The sequence below is a fragment of the Sarcophilus harrisii genome, chromosome 5 (genome assembly GCF_902635505.1).
Source record: "Sarcophilus harrisii chromosome 5, mSarHar1.11, whole genome shotgun sequence".
NCBI lineage: Eukaryota > Metazoa > Chordata > Mammalia > Dasyuromorphia > Dasyuridae > Sarcophilus > Sarcophilus harrisii.
The window spans coordinates 67,450,572-67,470,689 of record NC_045430.1 but is presented as its reverse complement, the minus strand read 5'-3'; the positions used below and the strand labels follow the sequence as shown (position 1 = coordinate 67,470,689).

Genomic DNA, 20,118 nt, shown 5'->3' with positions numbered 1-20,118 from the left:
CTTTGAAAATTTCTTCCCTTCAAAATTTATGCTGTTCTCTATTTAACCTTGATCTGATGTGAGTAGGGTTCCTTCTAAAACTCCCTCATTTATCCTCTCTCCAATTCCTATCCCTTTAACCCCTTATTTCTTTCTGGATTTAAAAGGTTTATCCTTCTAGACATTATATATATATATATATATTTCCTCTTTAATCCAGGTTCCAGAATTACCAGACTTCCTCTCCATCTAATTCCTGTATCAGTTTTGCAACTTATTTGAATAAAATAATTATTCTTTTTACCTTTTCCTTCATGGCTTTGATTTTTAGAATCACATCATACTCAGCCCTAACCCAATCTTTTTTTCAAACTACCCAATTACTAATGACAGTCTTAGACATAAGTTTACATTTTCCACATACAAAGCAAAAACAATTTGTCCTTATTGAGTCCCTTATAATTAGTCTTTGATATTTAGCTTACATTTTTCTTGGATCTTATATGTCAAATTTACTAAGTACAGGTCTTTTTGCAACAAAAACAAAAACAATGAAGTCTGGCTTTTCATTGAATGTCCTTCTTGTTGTTGTTCAGGATTATGCTTAACTTTGCTGAGTATAATATTTTTGACTGCATCCCATTCTTTTGCTCTTTGATAATAAAGTGTTCCCAAAGCTGCAGTTTTTCCAATGTAGCCACTGCTAAGTTTTCTGTGATTCTAATTGTGGCTCTGTAAATTTTTTTTTTCTTGTTCCTCATAATTCTCCTTGAACTGGCAGTTTGAGTATTTGGCTCTGATATTTCTATAGGTTTTCCTCATAAGGTCTCTTTTTGGTGGTGATCCATGATTTTTTTTTCCTCTTGTTTTAATACTTCAGGACAATTTTATTTAATTATTTATTGCATTACTGTATCAAGACTCTTTTCTGAGTTCAAATGTGGCCTCAAACACTAAGTGACCCTGGGCAAATCACTTAACCCTGTTTGCCTCAGTTCCTCATGTTTAAAATGAGCTGGAGAAGGAAATGGCAACCCAGTCCAGTATCTTTGCTAAGAAAACCCCAATGGGGCCACAAAGTCAGAAACAACAAAAACAACTGAACAACATCAAAAAACATTTTTACCTTAATTGTTATGGGCTAAAACTCTGAACTTGAAACAAGAATTCTTACAAGGTGCTAATTCAGTGGAATTGATGATATAATGGTTATCAAGTTTAGCATGGTGCTTAATACTTCTCTAAGTTCAGTGATTGATTTAATCTTACAACAAATAATGGTTTCCTAGTGATATAATGATTGGTTTATAACCAGTGTAGAGCATATAAACTAGGAGCCTCAGCCAGATTGATTCAGAGCTAGGAAAGCCAAAGGACTAGAGGCTGAAGCACAAGCCCTTGGACTCAGATTCACTCATCCCATCTCACACCACCTTGGTGGCAGGCTCTCCTCCTGCATTTTCTCCACTGAAAGCAAGACTGGAAGGCCTTTAAAAAAGCTAGCTGAAGCCCTCTTTGTAGTGGCCAGAAACTGGAAACTGAGTGGATGCCCATCAATTGGAGAATGGCTGAATAAATTGTGGTATATGAATGTTAAGGGATATTATTGTTCTGTAAGAAATGGCCAGCAAATGGCCAGCAGGATGATTTCAGAAAGGCCTGGAGAGACTTGAACTGATGCTGAGTGAAATGAGCAGGGCCAGGAAATCATTGTATAGTTCAACAACAATATTATATGATGATCAATTCTGATGGACATGGCCCTCTTCAACAACCAAACCAGTTCCAATAGAGCAGTAATGAACACCTGCTACACCCAGTGAAAGAACTCTGGGAGATGACTATGAACCACTACATAGAATTCTCAATTCCTCTTATCTTTACCTGTCTGCATTTTTGATTTCCTTCACAGGCTAATTGTACACTATTTCAAAGTCCGATTCTTTTTGTACAGCAAAATAACTGTATGGATATATATATGTGTGTGTGTATATATATATGTATATATAATATTGTATTTAACTTATACTCTAACATATTTCAAAGTCCGATTCTTTTTGTACAGCAAAATAAATGTATGGACATATATATATATAATATTGTATTTCACTTATACTCTAACATATTTAACATATTGGTCGACCTGCCATCTGGGGGAAGGGAAGGAGAGAAGGAGGGGAAAAGTTGGAACAAAAGGTCTTGCAATTGGCAATGCTGAAAAATTACCCATGCATATATCCTGTAAATAAAAAGCTATAATAAAAAAGAAAAAAAAAAAAAAAAGAAAGCTAACCAAAGCCCCAGGAAAGGAAACAAGACAATAAAGACTTTTGGCCTTTAACCCCTGGCTACTCTTGTGGTGATTACTCTACTGAAATGAAGGCTGCTTCTAAAACCTCCAGAAAACTGAACCAAGAACATTATACTTGATGTCAGATTTTAAGTGTATGTTTCATCAAGGTCCCTTTTTACTTAAAACAGAGGGTCAAATATCACAATTTTCCTGACAGGAAAAACATCTCACTTTAAATGAAACCTCATTATTGTGAAGACCACATATTTTAAAATCAGCCAGAGTCAGGAATTCAGGTTAGGGGAAAATCGTCAGTCTTTATTCTCAGTGAAGAAAGATCGGAGGTGGAAGGGAATCGGGAATAGCAATGTGTGCAGCTGAGTCAAGAAGCTAGCTAGACCAGAAGCCACACGACTAGCAGCTGGGAGTATGGAACCCAGGTCAATCTCTCTCAGCTTCTCTTCCTGTCTCGCTGTCTTCACCCACCAAAATCATCATTACCTATACAACACATCAGGACTTGTACAGAGAGTGGGCAGGGACCATTCTTTATCCAATCATGTATATTAATATTGTATAGCCCAATTACTATTTAGCCTCATGTACTTGGGACCTCAGTCCATCAACTCAAACCTCAGCCCATTACAATTATATTTAGGACAAAGTTATTCGAATCAAATCTAGATTTAGAATTTTAAATGGTTATCATATAGAATCTCAAGTTTCCCACCATATAGAATCTCAAGTTTCCCACCCAGCCTAATACCTTCAGTAGGCCTACCAACAAAGATCAACAAGATAGTGTTACATTTTCATTTCCCATATTTTGGGGTATATTCTCAGTTCTGAAACTTTGGAATTACATAGTTTGTTATACATGGAATCATAAATGTATATTACCTACATAGGGATTAGAATATATCCTCTACTGGTCTTTCAAGAGCGGGTTATATTATACTATACTATACTATACTCAAATAATTCCATGCTGCATATTTCTTTCTAAATCCTCTTGGTAAATGCTGTAACTGAATAGAATACTGTCTATTTAAAATCATTCTACAATGTCAGTTATTTTTTGTTGGAATCTTTACTAAAGTATGAAGACATTGGAGTTGATTTGATCTGATTTTGGGCCAGAATTTGAAACAAGGTATTAGGTGGAACTGATTGAACAATGCTTGTGTTCACACCTTTAGAGAGCTCAAGTATCTAAGTACTCAATGGAGTTCACATGAGAATTCAGGGCTGGCTTAGTCTGAATTCACACCTCTCTCAAGACCAAATAGTACTCTGGGAGATAACCCAGAATCCCTCTCCCTCCAGAAGGTGGAGTTAACCTTTGGGAGATCACATAAATATAGGGAGCTTTTGAAGCTTGAGGGACTTCTTCAGGTGGAGGTTGAGAAGCCACGAGATGGAGCTGACTGGAGGCTGAAGAAAGCAGAGGCAAGAGCCAAGGACAAAACTACAAGATCTCTTGGAGCCAGGCAGAGAGATAGGCCTCAACTAACAGGGCTAATTTGTAAGGAGAAATAAACGTTTGCACTTTTACCAGCTGGCTGAGATTTCAAAGTAATTATTTATTTCAATTAAGACTAAGGCTGGCCCCCAAGAAAACCTCCACAATTTTTCTAAATCACCAAGAATATCTAAATCAGTGAAATAAAGTTCAGAGATCATAATAAATCTCAAAACCCAATTCTAATGAGCAATCCTTCAAATATTTTATAGGCACAGAAATCTTACCATTTTCCTTTTGTCTTAAGGATATCTAAAATTCCTATAAGATATTTTTCTCTTTCGTCCTATGGATTTTGTTTAAAGCTCCATAACCTTCACAATTAAACCTCTCTTCTTTAGAACTAGAGATGATTACTGATCACAAAATAGAAAATTTCGATTATACCAAACTGAAAAGTTTTTGTACAAACAAAACTAATGCAGACAAGATTAGAAGGGAAGCAATAAACTGGGAAAATATTTTTACAGTCAAAGGTTCTGATAAAGGCCTCATTTCCAAAATATATAGAGAATTAACTCTAATTTATAAAAAATCAAGCCATTCTCCAATTGAAAAATGGTCAAAGGATATGAACAGACAATTCTCAGATGAAGAAATTGAAACTATTTCTAGTCATATGAAAAGATGCTCCAAGTCATTATTTCAGAGAAATGCAAATTAAGACAACTCTAAGATACCACTACACACCTGTCAGATTGGCTAAGATGACAGGAAAAAATAATGATGATTGTTGGAGGGGATGCGGGAAAACTGGGACATTGATGCATTGTTGGTGGAGTTGTGAACGAATCCAACCATTTTGGAGAGTAGTTTGGAACTATGCTCAAAAAGTTACCAAACTGTGCATATCCTTTGATCCACCAGTGTTACTACTGGGCTTATATCCCAAAGAGATTATAAAGAAGGGAAAGGGACCTGTATGTGCACGAATGTTTGTGGCAGCCCTTTTTGTAGTGGCTAGAAACTGGAAACTGAATGGATGTCCATCAGTTGGAGAATGGCTGAATAAATTGTGGTATATGAATATTATGGAATATTACTGTTCTGTAAGAAAATGACCAACAGGATGATTTCAGAAAGGCCTGGAGAGACTTACACGAACTGATGCTGAGTGAAATGAGCAGGACCAAGAGATCGTTATATACTTCAACAACAACACTATATGATGACCAGTTCTGATGGACCTGGCCATCCTCAGCAACGAGATAAACCAAATCATTTCCAATGGAGCAGTAATGAACTGAACCAACTATGCCCAGAGAAAGAACTTTGGGAGATAACTAAAAACCATTACATTGAATTCCCAATCCCTATATTTATGCCCACCTGCATTTTTGATTTCCTTCACAAGCTAATTGTACAATATTTCAGAGTCTGATTCTTTTTATACAGCAAAATAATGTTTTGGTCATGTATACTTATTGTGTATCTAATTTATATTTTAATGTATTTAACATCTACTGGTCATCCTGCCATCTAGGGGAGGGGGTGGAGGGTAAGAGGTGAAAAATTGGAACAAGAGGTTTGGCAATTGTTAATGCTGTAAAGTTATCCATGCATATAACCTGTAAATAAAAGGCTATTAAATTAAAAAAAAAGAAAAAAAACCTCTCTTCTTATACTTTATTCAATATTTTACTTACCTTTTCTTTTTCACGTGTTTCTATTTCCCAGTCCTATCCCATCTATCCATAGAACTGGTTTTCTTCACCATTGTAAAATTTCATCTTGCAAATTAGCACATTTTCTTGAAAAATATCAACTACATTTCAAAACTTCCTTTTCCTTGACCAAAACTGAAATTTCTTTGAGTTGAAGAAAACATCTTCACTCCAGGAAAAAAAATCTTAGAGGTCAAAGAAAGTGAAAAAGCTGTATAAATAGAGATCAATTTATAATGTATTCAACAATGGGATTAAGCCCAGATTCTATCTTGAAGGAGACCTCCATTATCTTAAAAGAGAGTGCTCCACCAGAACTTCTGAGGTTCCAAAATTTTCCAATTTGGAATTTTTAAGAACTTTCAGAGGCAATCCAATTCCTATTAGGTTACTTTCTTCTTCACCTAGGCAATTAAGTTCTGTTAAATCATTTACAGAAGAAACACAGTGATAAGTTAAAATCTTTTAAAATTAAAATTTTCTCATTCTCAAATGACTTGCTTCATGATTTAAACAAACCCTTTTCATTCCAAGATGGAGAGAAAAGTTAATAGGTAGTGATTAAGTACCAGAAAAGGATAATTCCCTTCCTTTTCAGAGACTGGATTCAGTTTTAAGAACTGAGCATATTCTATGACTCTCTAGGGTAGAAAGAAAATTATAACTGGGCTATTTGTGTGGAAATTTCAAATTTCTTTTAAAAGTCCCAGGAAGCTGCATCCCTAAAACCCCATCTCTCTGACCTTACAGGTTTCTTTATTTTTGCTGAGGCAATTGGGGTTAAGTGACTTGCCCAAGATTACACAGCTAGGAAGTGTTAAATGTCTGAGGTCATATTTGAACTCAGGTCCTCCTGACTTCAGGGATGATGCTCTATCCACTGCGCCATCCAGCTGCCCCTGGTTTTACAGGTTTCTTTACAAATTTAGTCTCTAGTTTATAACTCTGAATTTCTGCAAATTGGCAAGAATTTCTTCAGTCTTATCTGTCTCCCTCTGATCATTTCCAATGTGGTGGAATTAGGAACCAAAAGATGAGACTATATTATTTTGAAAGTTTTTGAAATTTTCTGCAGAAAAAGTTCTCAGTCATCATTTCATGATCTTCCCTGAAGTCAAATATGTCTAGTTTCAGAAGGAAACTCAATTCAAAAATTTTCACAAAGATGTTAGAAACAGGCATTAGAAAGACTGGGTCCTTTGGAAGGAGTATTCTTCCAATTATCCCAGAGATAACCCAAAGGGGTGTCTCTAGAAGAGGTACACAAGCTAGAATCAATATCAGGAAAAAGAAAGGACAAAACTAGAATTACCAAAATTGGAAAGATCCTATAGTGATCACTGACAACTCAATGGGAAATTGATTTATATCATCAGAGACAAAAAACCCTTAGTAATTGAGATTTATGCCAGATTATACCCAACCAGAAATACAAAGATATTTCAAAGAGGAAAGTAGCCAAGACAGTATAGTAATTACAAATGACAATAGAACAGAAGTCTACCCAAGGGAAATAAAGTGAAGGGGCATAAGATTCAGACAAATCCTAGTTTTAGCCCAACTATTCAAGTAGAAAGAGAAGAGGCTTTCCAGTTAAAACACTACAAAAGCCTTGTAGAGTCCTAATCAGTTGCCTGCTCCTCAGGATATCAATATAGCTATCTGGCCAGTTCTTCAGAGCACATCTGTCTATGTCTAATAGATAATTCAGGTACAAGAGATAGACAAAAAGACAATGGAAACAAGTACTCAAAATACTAATCTGTCTCTGAATTTTTCTAAATAGGATTACAACTTTACCAGTGAGTTGATATTTCCTACTCAGAAATCTCCCTAGGTAAAATTTACCTTGTGTACCCTGGAAAGTTTCTGGGCTAGAAAATTCAATCTTGGTCTGACCTAGTAGATCCTTTCAGGGTCATCATGAATTGAAGAAAAAATTGTCTGAGGATCAACTGATTAGGTAATATTGCCAATCATATAAGTTCACCCATCATCAGTTTTATATTGGGAGGCAAACTATGAACTGCTCTTATCACATACCATATGAAAGATTTAAAAGTAGGTTCTTTCAAAATGAAGATTTCTGTCATATGATCTGACTAGTCTCATTTCAGGAACACTATGTATTTCTTGACTTCAAAAACATCTAGATAAAACAGTTCAAGAGATAATTGAAAACAAAAGTGTCTAAGTTCTTCACTGAGTACACAAAAAGATCTTATAGGAAAGTTAATCTTTTTAAAGTGTTGATCTAAGAATACCTAAACCAGTGATAAGAGAGATTTTTTTTTCATATTCTCCTTGTTTAACTCTAAACCAAGAATCTTAATCTCGTCTCTTCAACTTCTGTGCAAGACTTCTGCAAACCATTCCCTTTCCTTAATTAAGGTAATGAATAAATCAAGTTGTGAAATGATCCAACCATTCTGGAAAGCAATTTGGAACTATGTCCCATGAACTATAAATTTGCATACTTTTTGATTCAGCAGTGTTACTACTGGTTCTTTATCCCAAAGAGATTGTAATAGGGAAAAGAACCCACATGTCCAAAAATATTTGTAGCAGCTCTTTTTTGCAGTGGCAAAGAACTATAAATTGCCCATCAGCTGGGGAATGACTAAATAAATTATGGTATATGAATATAATGAAATATTATTATTCTATATGAAATGATGAGCAGGCTGATTTGAGAAAAGCCTGAAAAAACCAACATGAACTGATGCTAAGTGAAGTAGGTAAAACCAGAATATTGTACAAAGTAACAGCAAAATTATGTGATGGGATCAACCGTATTGAATTTGGCTTTTCTCAACAATCAACAATTCTCAAGGCCATTTCAATAAACTTGGGATGGGAAATGTTATCTACATCCAGAGAGCGAACTGTGGGAATTGAATGTGGCTTGAAGTTTATTAGCACTTTCACTTTTTTGTTGTTGTTGGATAGTTTTCTTTTTCGTAGTTTTTTTTTTTCTTTTTGATCTGATTTTTCTTATACAACATGACAAATATGGAAATATGTTTAAAAGGATTGTACAGATTTAACCTATAACAAATTGCTTGCTATCTTGGGAAGGGAGGAAGTAAGGGAAGAAGGAAAAAAATCTGGAACACAAAGTCTTAACAAAAATCAATGTTGAAAATTATCTTTACATATATTTGGAAAATAAAATATTATTGAAATTTTTAAAAAAGAATAAATCAAAAGAAGACAAACAGTTTAAGATTGGGGTCACTTTCCCAAAGGCATTGAGTTATTATTTTATCTGACTTGCTTGAGTATCTTTAAAGTACCCAATCCTATCTACATGGTCAAGTCAGAAATGTATCACAGGATATCTTTTGTAACATCTTAACAGCTAAAACTGATGTTGTGAAATAGGTCTTACTTAGATAGGTCTCCTTAATTAATAGTTGATATTAGAATGAAATGCAACACATATATGTTATTCAACAGTTACCAAAAGGAATGATAATCAACTAGAGCAGCAAGAGTATATGCCATCTAGGACAAGAAATGAGTTGATTCAGCAGAACTGGATAGACCTGATAAGTGTGCTGGGTCTGAAGTCAAAAGGATGTGAGTTCAAATATGGTGGCAGATAATTACTAGCTATGTGATCCTGGACCAGTCACTTAACCTGTTTTCCTCAGTTTTCTCAGTTTCCTCAGATATTAGCACTTACCTCCTAGAGTTGTTGTGAGGACTAAATGAGATAATAATTGTAAAGCACTTTGCAGTGTCTGCTATAAAAATGTTAGTTACTATTATTCTTCAGCAGAACTAAGCTCCCCTGCCAGAGTTATCCATTATAATCCGCCAACCAAACCTTAAAGCCAAGACAAAGCTCTCAAGAAGTGACATTAACCTTATGAGCACTAAATTCCCTGAGCCAATCAAATCCAGAGGATGCTCTTCATACCTTCAGAGGAAAAACTAACCCAACTTATTTGGGTTAAGGAGGTTTTATTATTCCCATAACAAACAGTTGTCTCCCCTATGGAGAAATAGTTTCTTTCACCTCCACTGTTTCACCCTTCCCTTAACCCAAGCCACCTGGCTATAAATACCTATGTCATTTTAGCACCCGAGAGCAAACCCCGAGTATTACTTCCCCAGAACTCTTTTAGTTTTTCCTGAAATAAAAAATTATCCATCCTAGGTTTTTCCACAAAATCTCAGTATAAAAGAATAAGTCCTATATTTCTGCAGTAAGAAATGCAGAATACTTTCCAAACTTAGCTGTCAAGTAAAAGAGGAAGCAAGAACAAATTTTTCTCATTGTTTAAAGCCAGATCAGAATGATAGCTCCTGAATCCAATTTCCATTTATGAGGATAACAAAAACTTCCATCACAAATTTTAAGATTCAAATTTTGAGGATTTATTGCCATATGGTAGATATGGTGAAAACAATTTTTTAATATCTTTTAATGAGATTTTTGTTACCTCCATACCACAGAAAACCCTGAAATATGCTAATTTATACCTGGACTGATATGATATATCCTACGAAAATAATTCCATTTTTCACGTTAATGAAAACCCCATTTTTTTTCTTTATTTAAAAACAATAAATCTGCAGTAATAAATGCAGAATCCCTTCCAAACTCAGTTGTTAACTAAAAGGGGAAGTGAAAAAAATCTCTCATAGGAAGATATTACAAGTTACAAAAAATACAGCTATTTTTCCATCTAACAAACCCCACAAACCATTTGGAAAATGTGATAATGGTTTAAAACAATAATGCAAAAAGATTTATACATATGTTGAGTCAAAAATTCAGAAAAAACTAAAATAGCTACTAGTTAACTAGTACTAGTAACAAAACTAGGCTTTATAAGCTCCCAGTGTTAGATACAATTACCAAATCAAAAGGTCTTCAAAAATTCATCTTGTCTACATATTTCTTCTCCTAGGGGAGCTACAACTAAATGATTCATGAAAGGAAAACTATTGTCCTTTTAAAAATCTTAGAAAGAGATTGATTCTAAGACTTCTTTGGTAATGCATCTCAATGATCCTTCCCCCTTCTCCTTTAAATAAGCATTAGTATCAATGCAATTTAGCTTTAGTCATGAAACTTATTTTCAAAATGAGAATATGTCAGAGATCTGAGTTATATATATTAAACTAAGTAATAATCTGATTCATAAACCTCCTTAAATTGACATAATTCTCTAAACACTGAGTAGGTGTTGAAATACTTGAAGCTTCTGAAGTTATCCACAATCTAATCACTTGCAAATATTTGAAGTTTCTTTTCTTTTGCTACTTTAGTGGATATAAAAATAAAATAACTTTTAGGATCACTGAGGTATAATCATCCTTTATATATCATATATATATATATATATATATATATATATATATATATATATATATATGAAATTTTTAAGTCTTGTTAGAAAAAGTTTGTTCATTTTTTTTAAGATAGGTCAAATTAAATATAAACTTTTCTTATTTTCCATTCTTTTTCATAATTTTTGGATATCCTTGACTCATTCATTAATGTAAGTGAAAGGGCTTTAAGGATTTGCATTAATTTAATATTTCATCATGTTGGACAAATCAGATTTCACAATTGCTTCTAATCACATGAGCACCAATTGGCTTGCTGCTAAACAAAGTCCTGTCTTTACTGGGGAAAAGTTTGAAATATAAATATGTTTATATGAAACAAGATACTAATTTGGTCACCACATAAACCTTTGAATACCAACATTATCTGGCCACTGAAATGTCTTGTTCAGGAAGAGATGAAATGTTACAAAATTAATAATAATATAAAAACCTAATTCACAAAGAAGTTTGGGCAGGGATGGCATGGGAAGATTAAGTCTATAGATGATATAAGGCAATATGAAGTAACGAAACTCAAGAAGTTTTTGGGAAACTGTGACTACAAATAAGCATATGAAAAATGCCATTTTCCAGAAAATGGATTTGGATTTCAATGACTCAGCAATATTCCAACCAGCAAACAAATAGCAAGGAACTAGCAAATATTTTGCATATTCATGTCTCTGGTAAATTCTTTTCCATACATAAAATGTATAATGTCTGTTGTCTGCTAGCAAATACTTATGAACATAAGTGAATTTCCAGACTAAAAACAGGGAGACAACTGTAAGTACAACAAATTCCCCCCAGTGTTTCCATACCAACTGAAGAAAAGTTTTAATTTTTGCAAGGGACAGCAGGTGAGGGAAGGAAAAAAATAAAGTAAAAGAAAAAAAATAGAATAGCTGAGGAAAATTCATACAGACTTCATGGTTACTCCTATCACCAACAACTATTCCACCATTAAAAATTACAAAAGCAATAAATACGATTATTAAAAGGATATAAGGCCATGTTAAACCAATAAGTACACTCAAGTTCCTAAAGTTCATGGCATAATTAAAAAGAAAGAACAGAATCTTCTTACATTCTGAAAGTAGTCCTTGGTTGGATGGAAGTTTCTCTTCCTTCTTTTGTAGCTCTATCTTCCAAACCTCCATTAACTTTTGTGAAATAATATTTCCTGCACAGAACACAGTCCAAACAATATTTGTCTGGCGAAACATGAAGCCACAAAATCCAAGTAGGGCTGAAGTTTTATGATTACCATAAAGGCACATCAAATAAGCAAACAGAACAAAAAACACAGATCCTGCTTCTGTATAATAGAGGAAGTTAAAAAAATAGAGTGTAGGAAAAACTGCCACTGTTAAAGCTGACAAAACTCTCTGGATACCTGAGACAGCCTGAAGGGTAAAAAAAAATATAATTAGTGAAAATGTTGTAAATAATTTTTTTTACTGTTTTATTTTTATTTCTGAATTAATAGTCAAATATGGCATTCATAGAGTAATAAAAAGGCCTTTTTTCAAAATGATGTTTTTGAACACTAAAGACATATAAAACTCATATTTCTGGCATTTAAGGCTATTCTTAACCTACCCTCCCACCCCATCTTTCCAGCCTTTCAAATGAACCTTAGAATAAAAATATATTAATTTACTTGTTCTTCATAAAAAGTCATTTTTTCCATGCCTTTGGAATAAACTTTTGTCTCCTTAACATGGAATGCACTCCTTCCTGAACTCAGGTAAAATGCTTCCTTTTACATGAGATCTTTCTTGATTCCACAAAATGCTGATATAACTTCCACCCCAACAAAACCTTGTATTTATTTTGTATATTCATAGACATACTTATATGTTTTACTCAATTGAAAATAAGCTTCTCTAAAGAAACAGACTCTTTCATGTTTGTTCTTGCATCCTCAGAACCTATGTCTGATTTTAGAATTCAATGTAAAGAAAAAATAACAAACTTCAGTTTTTGATAATCAATGTAAAGAAAAAATAATAAACTTCAGTTTTATAATTATTTGCTTGGTAGCCACACAAAAAAGGGTTACAAAGACAAGTATATTTTAAGTATAGAGATGTTTTATCTTTTTCTTACTAAGAACTCTTTGTTTTGAAGTCTTAGTATGAAAAGGATTTAAGATTATCCCAATTACTTAAAAGCTTGAGTTCTTATATCTATTACAATTTTTAAATTATGAATTTATATTACTATTATGCTCCAAGGAACATAATTCATAAAACTAAATTATGTTGGAGATTTCTACAGTTGGATTATAGGTATGTGTGTAAGTGTATACATATGTATGTACACACACACAGGGGAGAGAGAAACAGAGAAAGTGTATATGTGTATGCTCATTTATGAAATATCTGTCATGTACCTTTATATATCATGATAATCCTTGAGGAGAATTTTAAAAATTCCTTGGGCAAAAATGTGTATTTAAAATGTTAATATACATGTATAACCAGGGAAAAAAAAAAGTAAACAAAAGAAAAAAATTCCCTGGGCTCTAAGAATGGACATGCTTAAGCATTTATAGTGATAGGCAAATTACTTGGGAGTTTAAGTAGTTTCATGTTATGACAGAAATGGTCATGGGTGTATGCTAGATGTACACTACAGTAGTTGAGATAAAACTGAACTGAACTGGTTTGTTTCTATATTTTTTTCAGATGAGTGATACATTCTATGTCATACATATTCATTTGACTTATCTTTGGAAAAGAGAATTTTTTAATTTTTATCATTTAAAAAAATGGTTATTACTCCAAGAACATGTAAAATTTGTAGCTGTTAAGTAGCATATTTCAGTGGTTATTAGAGATAGAACACTGGGTACTGGTTTGGGGAAGTCAAGTATTTTAAGGATATTTCAAGCTTATAATTCAAAAAGGTTGATCACACTGCTGTGTACAGTAGAAACAAAAAAATGAAAACCAAATAGCAAAATGACAAACTATTATTGCAAAATACTCAACACTTAGAAGGTAGCTAAATGGGGGAGTGATTGATCAAAGTGTCAGGCCTACAGTCAGGAGGACGTAAATTCAGATCTGGCCTCAGACACTTACTAGTTGTGTGACCCTGGGAAAGTCACTTAACCCTGTTGCATCAGTTTCCTCATCTGTAAAACGAGTTGGAGAAGAAAATGGAAAATCACTCCAGTATCTTTGGCAAGAAAACCCCAAAAGAGGTCATGAAGAGTTGGACACAACTGAAATGAATGAACAATCCTTGGAAACAAAAGATCTTCAGATGAATATAATTGCTCTCCATAGTTTTGAGTTATCCACAGAATGTCATATAGGCTTCTTTAAGCTGGAAGAACAACAAGATCAGTAAAAAAAAAACAAACAAACCTGCTAAATAATGTTATGAAGAAAAAAGATACATTTAATGGCAAGATAATACAAAGTTTGAAACATCATTGATGAGAAAAATGGGTTTTTTTGGCTGATGAAAGTCACTTTATAAATAAAGGCTAGACTAAAAGAGTCTCAGTCATGAGAAGTCCAATGAGTCTAAAAGATGCAGGAATCTTTTTAAGATCATAAAACATCTACTAAAAACAACTGGAGTATTTCATACTTCTAATCAATCTGGAAGTCTTGTTCCCATTGAGGAAATGGTGAACCCTCAAAAAATACTGATATAGTGAGCAGCAGAATTATATCCCACATTACAAAGACTTCTTCCTAGATATAAAAATATCAGAACATGACTTTGTAGCATGAAGGTAAACAAACAAAAAATACCTATAATACCAAATTCTAAGAAATCAAGAATAAAACTACACAGTTTACTTAAAATCAAAAATAAAAGTGAAAAAAAAATTCAATAATCATATACTGGAAGAAATATCCAAAAGAAAACCCTTTGGAATATCATAGGCAAAATCCAAAGCTTCCAGGTTAAAAAACAATAACAAAAACCAGAACTTTGACTCAAATACCAAGAATCCATAGTCAGGATTATAAAAGACCTGAATAAGACTTTTCAGAGTTGGATAAATCAAACCAAAAGTTAAACAACAAGGAAGTTTGGGACATGAACAGAACTTTAGAAAAATACAAAATGACAGACACCTGGAGGATAATAATAAATGGGAAAAAAAAAGAAATACACATATTGCTCAGCTATAAATGCAGGTTTACAAAAAAACTGACCATGTATTTATTAGGATTTAAAGACCTCATATAAAAGAAATATATTTTTATTTACATATAATAAAGAAAAGCAGAAATGCTAGCCATGTGTACAATGTGCTATTTTTGTGAAATATCAGTACAAAAAATTATACTCAATGAAGGGATTTGGAAAAAAAATGAAAACTAATTAGAAACGTAATAATTTAATCCCAAACAAATCGGTGGATCAAAGAACAAAACAGAAAAACAACAGAATATTTCACCAAAGAAAATAGCACCAATAAGACCATATACCCAAACTGATGGAATGAAGCTAAACTACTCCTAAAAGAAAATTTTAGAAAGATTAAAGCAATTAATTCGGCAAGCAACTAAGAAAAAAGTGACAAGCTGAAGACTTTGAAATAAGCAACAAAGCAAAATTTCTGAAAACCAAAATACAAATGAAAAGTAAAAATTTTTTACTTTTAGTAGTAAAAAATACAATGAAACTGATAAATAAAATTAGCTTTAAAAACCTAATAAAACATGCAGTTAGCTAATCTGTTTTTTTTTTTGTTTTTTTTTTTTAAGGGGGAAGTAAAACTAAACTGTTCAAAAAATGAAAAGGGATGAAATTCAAAGGAGGGAGATAATTTGGCACTCAAAAATTTTTTTGAATGAATTTAAAAATATTTTTACGTGTAACTGGAAAAAATGAAAATAATATTTTAAAAAATTTTAAAGACATTTCACAACAAATTAAGAGAAAATAAACTATAAGAAAGCATTTTGCTCAAGTATATTTAAGAAAGCTGACACTGTGATGGAATTGGTTCTTTTTAGCAGTGAGATAATTCAGGCCAATTCAAATGGACTTATGATGAAGGGAAACATCTGCATCTAGAAAGAGAACTATGAAGACTGCAAAAAGCATAATATTTTCATCTTTTTTATCGTTTTATTTGCTAGCTTGGTTTTTCCCCCACTTTTGATCTGATTTTTCTCACATAGCATGACATATATGAAAATATATTTAGAGAAAGTGCACATGTTTGTCTATATTGGATTGCTTGCTGTTTGAGGAAGGGAGAAAAATTTGAAACACAAGGTCTTTGCATGTGTTTTGCAAAATAAAATGTGATTATTAGTATTAAAAAAGCTAACAACTTACAGGTATGGATAACTACTTTAAATATATATATAATATATACTATATATATAAATATAGTATGTATTATATATTTTATATAAATATATTAATATATGTACAAAATTACCAAATTAAAATAGATAATTATATATTATATTCATACATATGTAATATATATTTAAATATATGAAAAGAACTGAATAATCTAAAAATGAACCTACAATAAAACACATTCTAATACCAGATGGATTTATGTTAATTATATCAAACATCAAAAGAATAATTAATTACAATATTACACAAACTTTGCAAAAACAGGAAAAATGATCTTTTCAATTATTTTCTATAATACAAATAGGAACTTGATCTTAAATGATAAGAAACAAAGATTAACATTTTAAGGAATACAGTGGGGAGAAAAAAACTCTGCAGAAACTTTATCTGATAAAAAATTTCATATAAAATCAGTAAGTTAATAAGCATTTATAGTACCTACTGGTGCCAACCAATGTGCTAATCACTTTTTTACAAAGAGCTTATTTGATACTCACAACTCTTGGAGGTAAGTATTATTATAAACTTCATTTTACAGTTAAGAAAACTGAGGTAAAAAAGAGATTTAAGTGATTTTCCCAGGGTCATAAAGCTACTAAATGTCTGAAGCCAAATCTGAACTCAAGTCTTCTTGGTTCTAGGCCCAATACTCTATTCATTGTGCCACCAAATGTTTCAAAATAAAGAGAAGCAAAACAAAGAAATAAAACGATAGGCCAATATTTCTAATGAACATTAAAGTCAAAATATTAAATAAAATATTAACAAATAGGTTACAACAACCTATTGGGAACACTGTACACTAGAACCAGGCTGAACTAATATCTTAAAAGGGGGGGGGGGGGGAACTGATAAATATAACAAATCATGTTAATCACATAAGCAATAAAAATCACAATAGAAAATTGAAAAGACTTTTGACAAAATCCCAAGCCCATTTTTGTTAAAGACACTGGCAAGAATAGGAATAAATGGATTTTCTTTAAGAGTATCTAAACCCAAAGCTGTAAATGAAAAATAGTTAAGAGACTTTTCCAACAAGATCAATGGTAAAACAAAGATGCCCACTACAATTACACCTATTTAACAGAGTGCTAGAAATCCTATCTTCAATAATAAGTTAAAAAAAAGAGAGAGAGAGAAATGAGGCAATAAGCTTAAGTGAAGAAGACACAGAAGTATTACTTTTTTGTAGATGATGTTGATTTATTGAGAAAATATTGAAGAATCAACAAAAAGTGAAATGAAAAATTTAATTCAACAAAGTTGCATAGTGTGACATAAATCCCCATATTAATTATATTGGTACCCAGGAATGACAATTATAAAGAGAATTTCCATTCAAAATTAATACAGAATATTAAAAATATTTAGAAGTATACTAGATACATATAGAAACATATAGAAACCATGAATCTAATTAAACAATTACTCCTAACAGAAATCAAGAATAGATCTATTCAGACTGAAAAGAACCAGAATAATGTCTATTATATAAATATTATAAAGAAAATAACCCAGAATTTCTGTAGACCAAAGGTAAAATAGGCAACCAATTTCCTGTCAAACGAAGGACTTAAAATACACAAGACATACATTTTTGGTATGGCCTATATAGAAATTTATTTTGCTGCACCTGTATATTGTTATGAACATTTTCTTTTTATATATTTATTCTAATGAATTAATCAGAGAACCTACCTTGTTTCTGTGCTGTAACTTGCAAAAAAGTAAATAGAGTAAACAGAAGTTGCCAATACTGAAGAGCAGATTAACAAATCTGAGCATTCCTATGGAGCAGACCACATGTTGAGACCATCCAATAATCCAACTGGCAGGTTTTATAATTCCAACAGAAATCAAGTATAAACCGGGTAGTGTAGTGATCATAGGATCCCACTTGAAAATGAAAGGATGGGGAAAAAGATAATGCTACAAAATACAGTATGAATAATGAAAGACAGGAACAATTTACATTTGACTTTCTTCAATATTTTATCATGTAATTGTAGGAGAGTTTATTAAGCCTCATACCTGGTTTCTAATTATGTTTCTGCGACTATCTGCGCAATTTTGTACTTTACCAAAAACGTTGCCTAAATTGCAAGATGAAAAAAAAATTTGAATAATCTACTCTCTTTTTCAGTTCAAAGACTTGTGAACCTATGTATGCTATGCTATTAATCTACATAAAGTTTCCTAGGAGATTCAAATTTTCTTCCTTAAATAGATATATGGGGAGAGGTTACAACTATTTGGCAAATATTAAAAACTACTGATTTTATTGATGTATTTTCAAAATCCCAGCATCTTTATTTTTTGTTATCTTTGCAAAACCTTTAATTATGAACTTGCTATTTCTAATTAAGTAAAATAACAATAATCCACTACTATTTAGCATTTGACTTTTAAAAATGTTGAAAATATTGCGGAAATTTCCAGACGATAAAAATAAAGCATTATGCTAAAAACAGAAACAAAAAATTACTAGTATCCACTTAATGGACACCATTTTCATGGAGTTTTTTAGGTGAGACAAAGTACTACAATGCTTTGGTGTCTGCCTCGCATGACATATGGACAGTAAGAGTAGGTGGTTGGATAAGTGAGTATTAAGCAAGCATTTTAGTAACCCACACGCAGCGGGTGGGTCAGATAATTAGGAAATAACTAGTTACCTCCGTTACTTATATTAACGGGTTACTACTTCCGCTTTTACCTTAAATGAACCTAGAGAAGCCTCAGAAATAAGATTTTGCTGAAGGACCATTATTTCTGGGAAAGAGTCTGAAATAAATTCTCCTTTAAAACTGGAAAATGAAGATTAAGCCCCAGACCCTGAAGGTCCCTGTGAGGCCGTTAAAAAATTGGTGCAAAGGCAACGTAACTTTTATGGAAATGTTTTGCATAACTTCACATGTGTTTTCTTTCTCAATAAGGGGATGTGGAAAGAGAAAGAGAATCTGGAATTAAACGTTTGGAAAACAAATGTTAAAAATTGTTTTATACGTAACTGGGGGAAAATAAAATAGTAAAAAAAAAAAAAAAAAAAAAAAAAAAAAAAAGCTAGTGCAAAGGGCCGGGCGGAGGATCCTCACCTGGAAGGAGCCCCAACAGAAGCGCTGGGCCTGTGGTAAATGGAAAATCTCGTCCATGTAGGGCTCCCGCAGCGCCCGGTTTATGATGGAGAAAAGGAAGCAAGAGACTAGCAAAGTGCAGCTTAGGGCTGCCGACAAATAGTAAGCTTCAAGCTTTTCCATCTTTAACCAAACGTCCACCATCTCCAAGCCACTTCCAATGTGCAGTGCGCAAAGTCCCGGTTTTAAGTGACAAAGCGGAAGCCCGAGGTCGGCACGCGCAGCCGGTCGGGAAGCCAACAAGGCGGAAAGCGATAGCTATACATTACGGAGAAAGGGAGCGGAACGCGGAGCGCGGCACCGAGAAGCTGCTTCCGGGGGAAGCATTTGAATGAAGGACCAGCCAACAATTCTGGCCTACGAGGGATGCTACAATAGCTGGGCGGGGCTGGTGCTGGGGGAGTGGCCTCGGAAGTGGCGGCCCTAGGGAGAGAAAAAAGCGAGCGCTTCTTCCGGACTCCTCGGGAGGCGCGCTGTGAGTGAGCGTCGTCGCGCTGTCTCAGGTGTCCGCCCTCACTTTAACCTACACTCTCCCTTTCATCCGGGGCCATCCACCCATTTCCTGCTGTCACACAGCCAAGAGAATGACGCCATCGTGCAAATTCCTCTTCTCTCTCTCACACAGAAGTGTTTAAATGTTTGCCCAGTAAGTCAGGATAAGCACAGGAGCCGGAGAAAGGTCAAGGGGATGGTCTTGAAAAAGAAGCGCCTTAGTAGTCTCTGCAAGCGCCCCCTCCCCCCTTTCCCTTCATTTGCATATACCTTGATTAACTTTAAGAGGCTAATCTAAAATATGCACAGTGCAAGTTAATGATAATGGAT

General features: G+C 33.4%; 1 protein-coding gene across 3 annotated transcripts; it reads right to left on the bottom strand.

Moving 5' to 3' along the window:
• Nucleotides 1-10,845: 10,845 nt before the first annotated feature.
• LOC100934370 (ALG10 alpha-1,2-glucosyltransferase) lies at nucleotides 10,846-19,612 on the bottom strand. Of its 3 annotated transcripts, XM_031940453.1 has the most exons (4): nucleotides 19,258-19,611; nucleotides 17,861-18,058; nucleotides 13,897-13,949; nucleotides 12,127-12,210 (listed from the first exon to the last, which is right to left on the bottom strand). In XM_031940453.1, the coding sequence occupies exons 1-3, from the start codon at nucleotides 19,438-19,440 to the stop codon at nucleotides 13,923-13,925; spliced, it is 408 nt and encodes a 135-aa protein (XP_031796313.1). In that variant the 5' UTR covers nucleotides 19,441-19,611; the 3' UTR covers nucleotides 12,127-12,210; nucleotides 13,897-13,922. The 3 variants fall into 3 exon arrangements, with proteins under 3 accessions (XP_003771423.1, XP_031796313.1, XP_023360436.1); XM_003771375.3 differs by lacking the exon at nucleotides 13,897-13,949 and having other exon boundaries at nucleotides 10,846-12,210; nucleotides 19,258-19,612; XM_023504668.2 differs by lacking the exons at nucleotides 12,127-12,210; nucleotides 13,897-13,949 and adding an exon at nucleotides 13,994-14,143.
• Nucleotides 19,613-20,118: the final 506 nt, after the last annotated feature.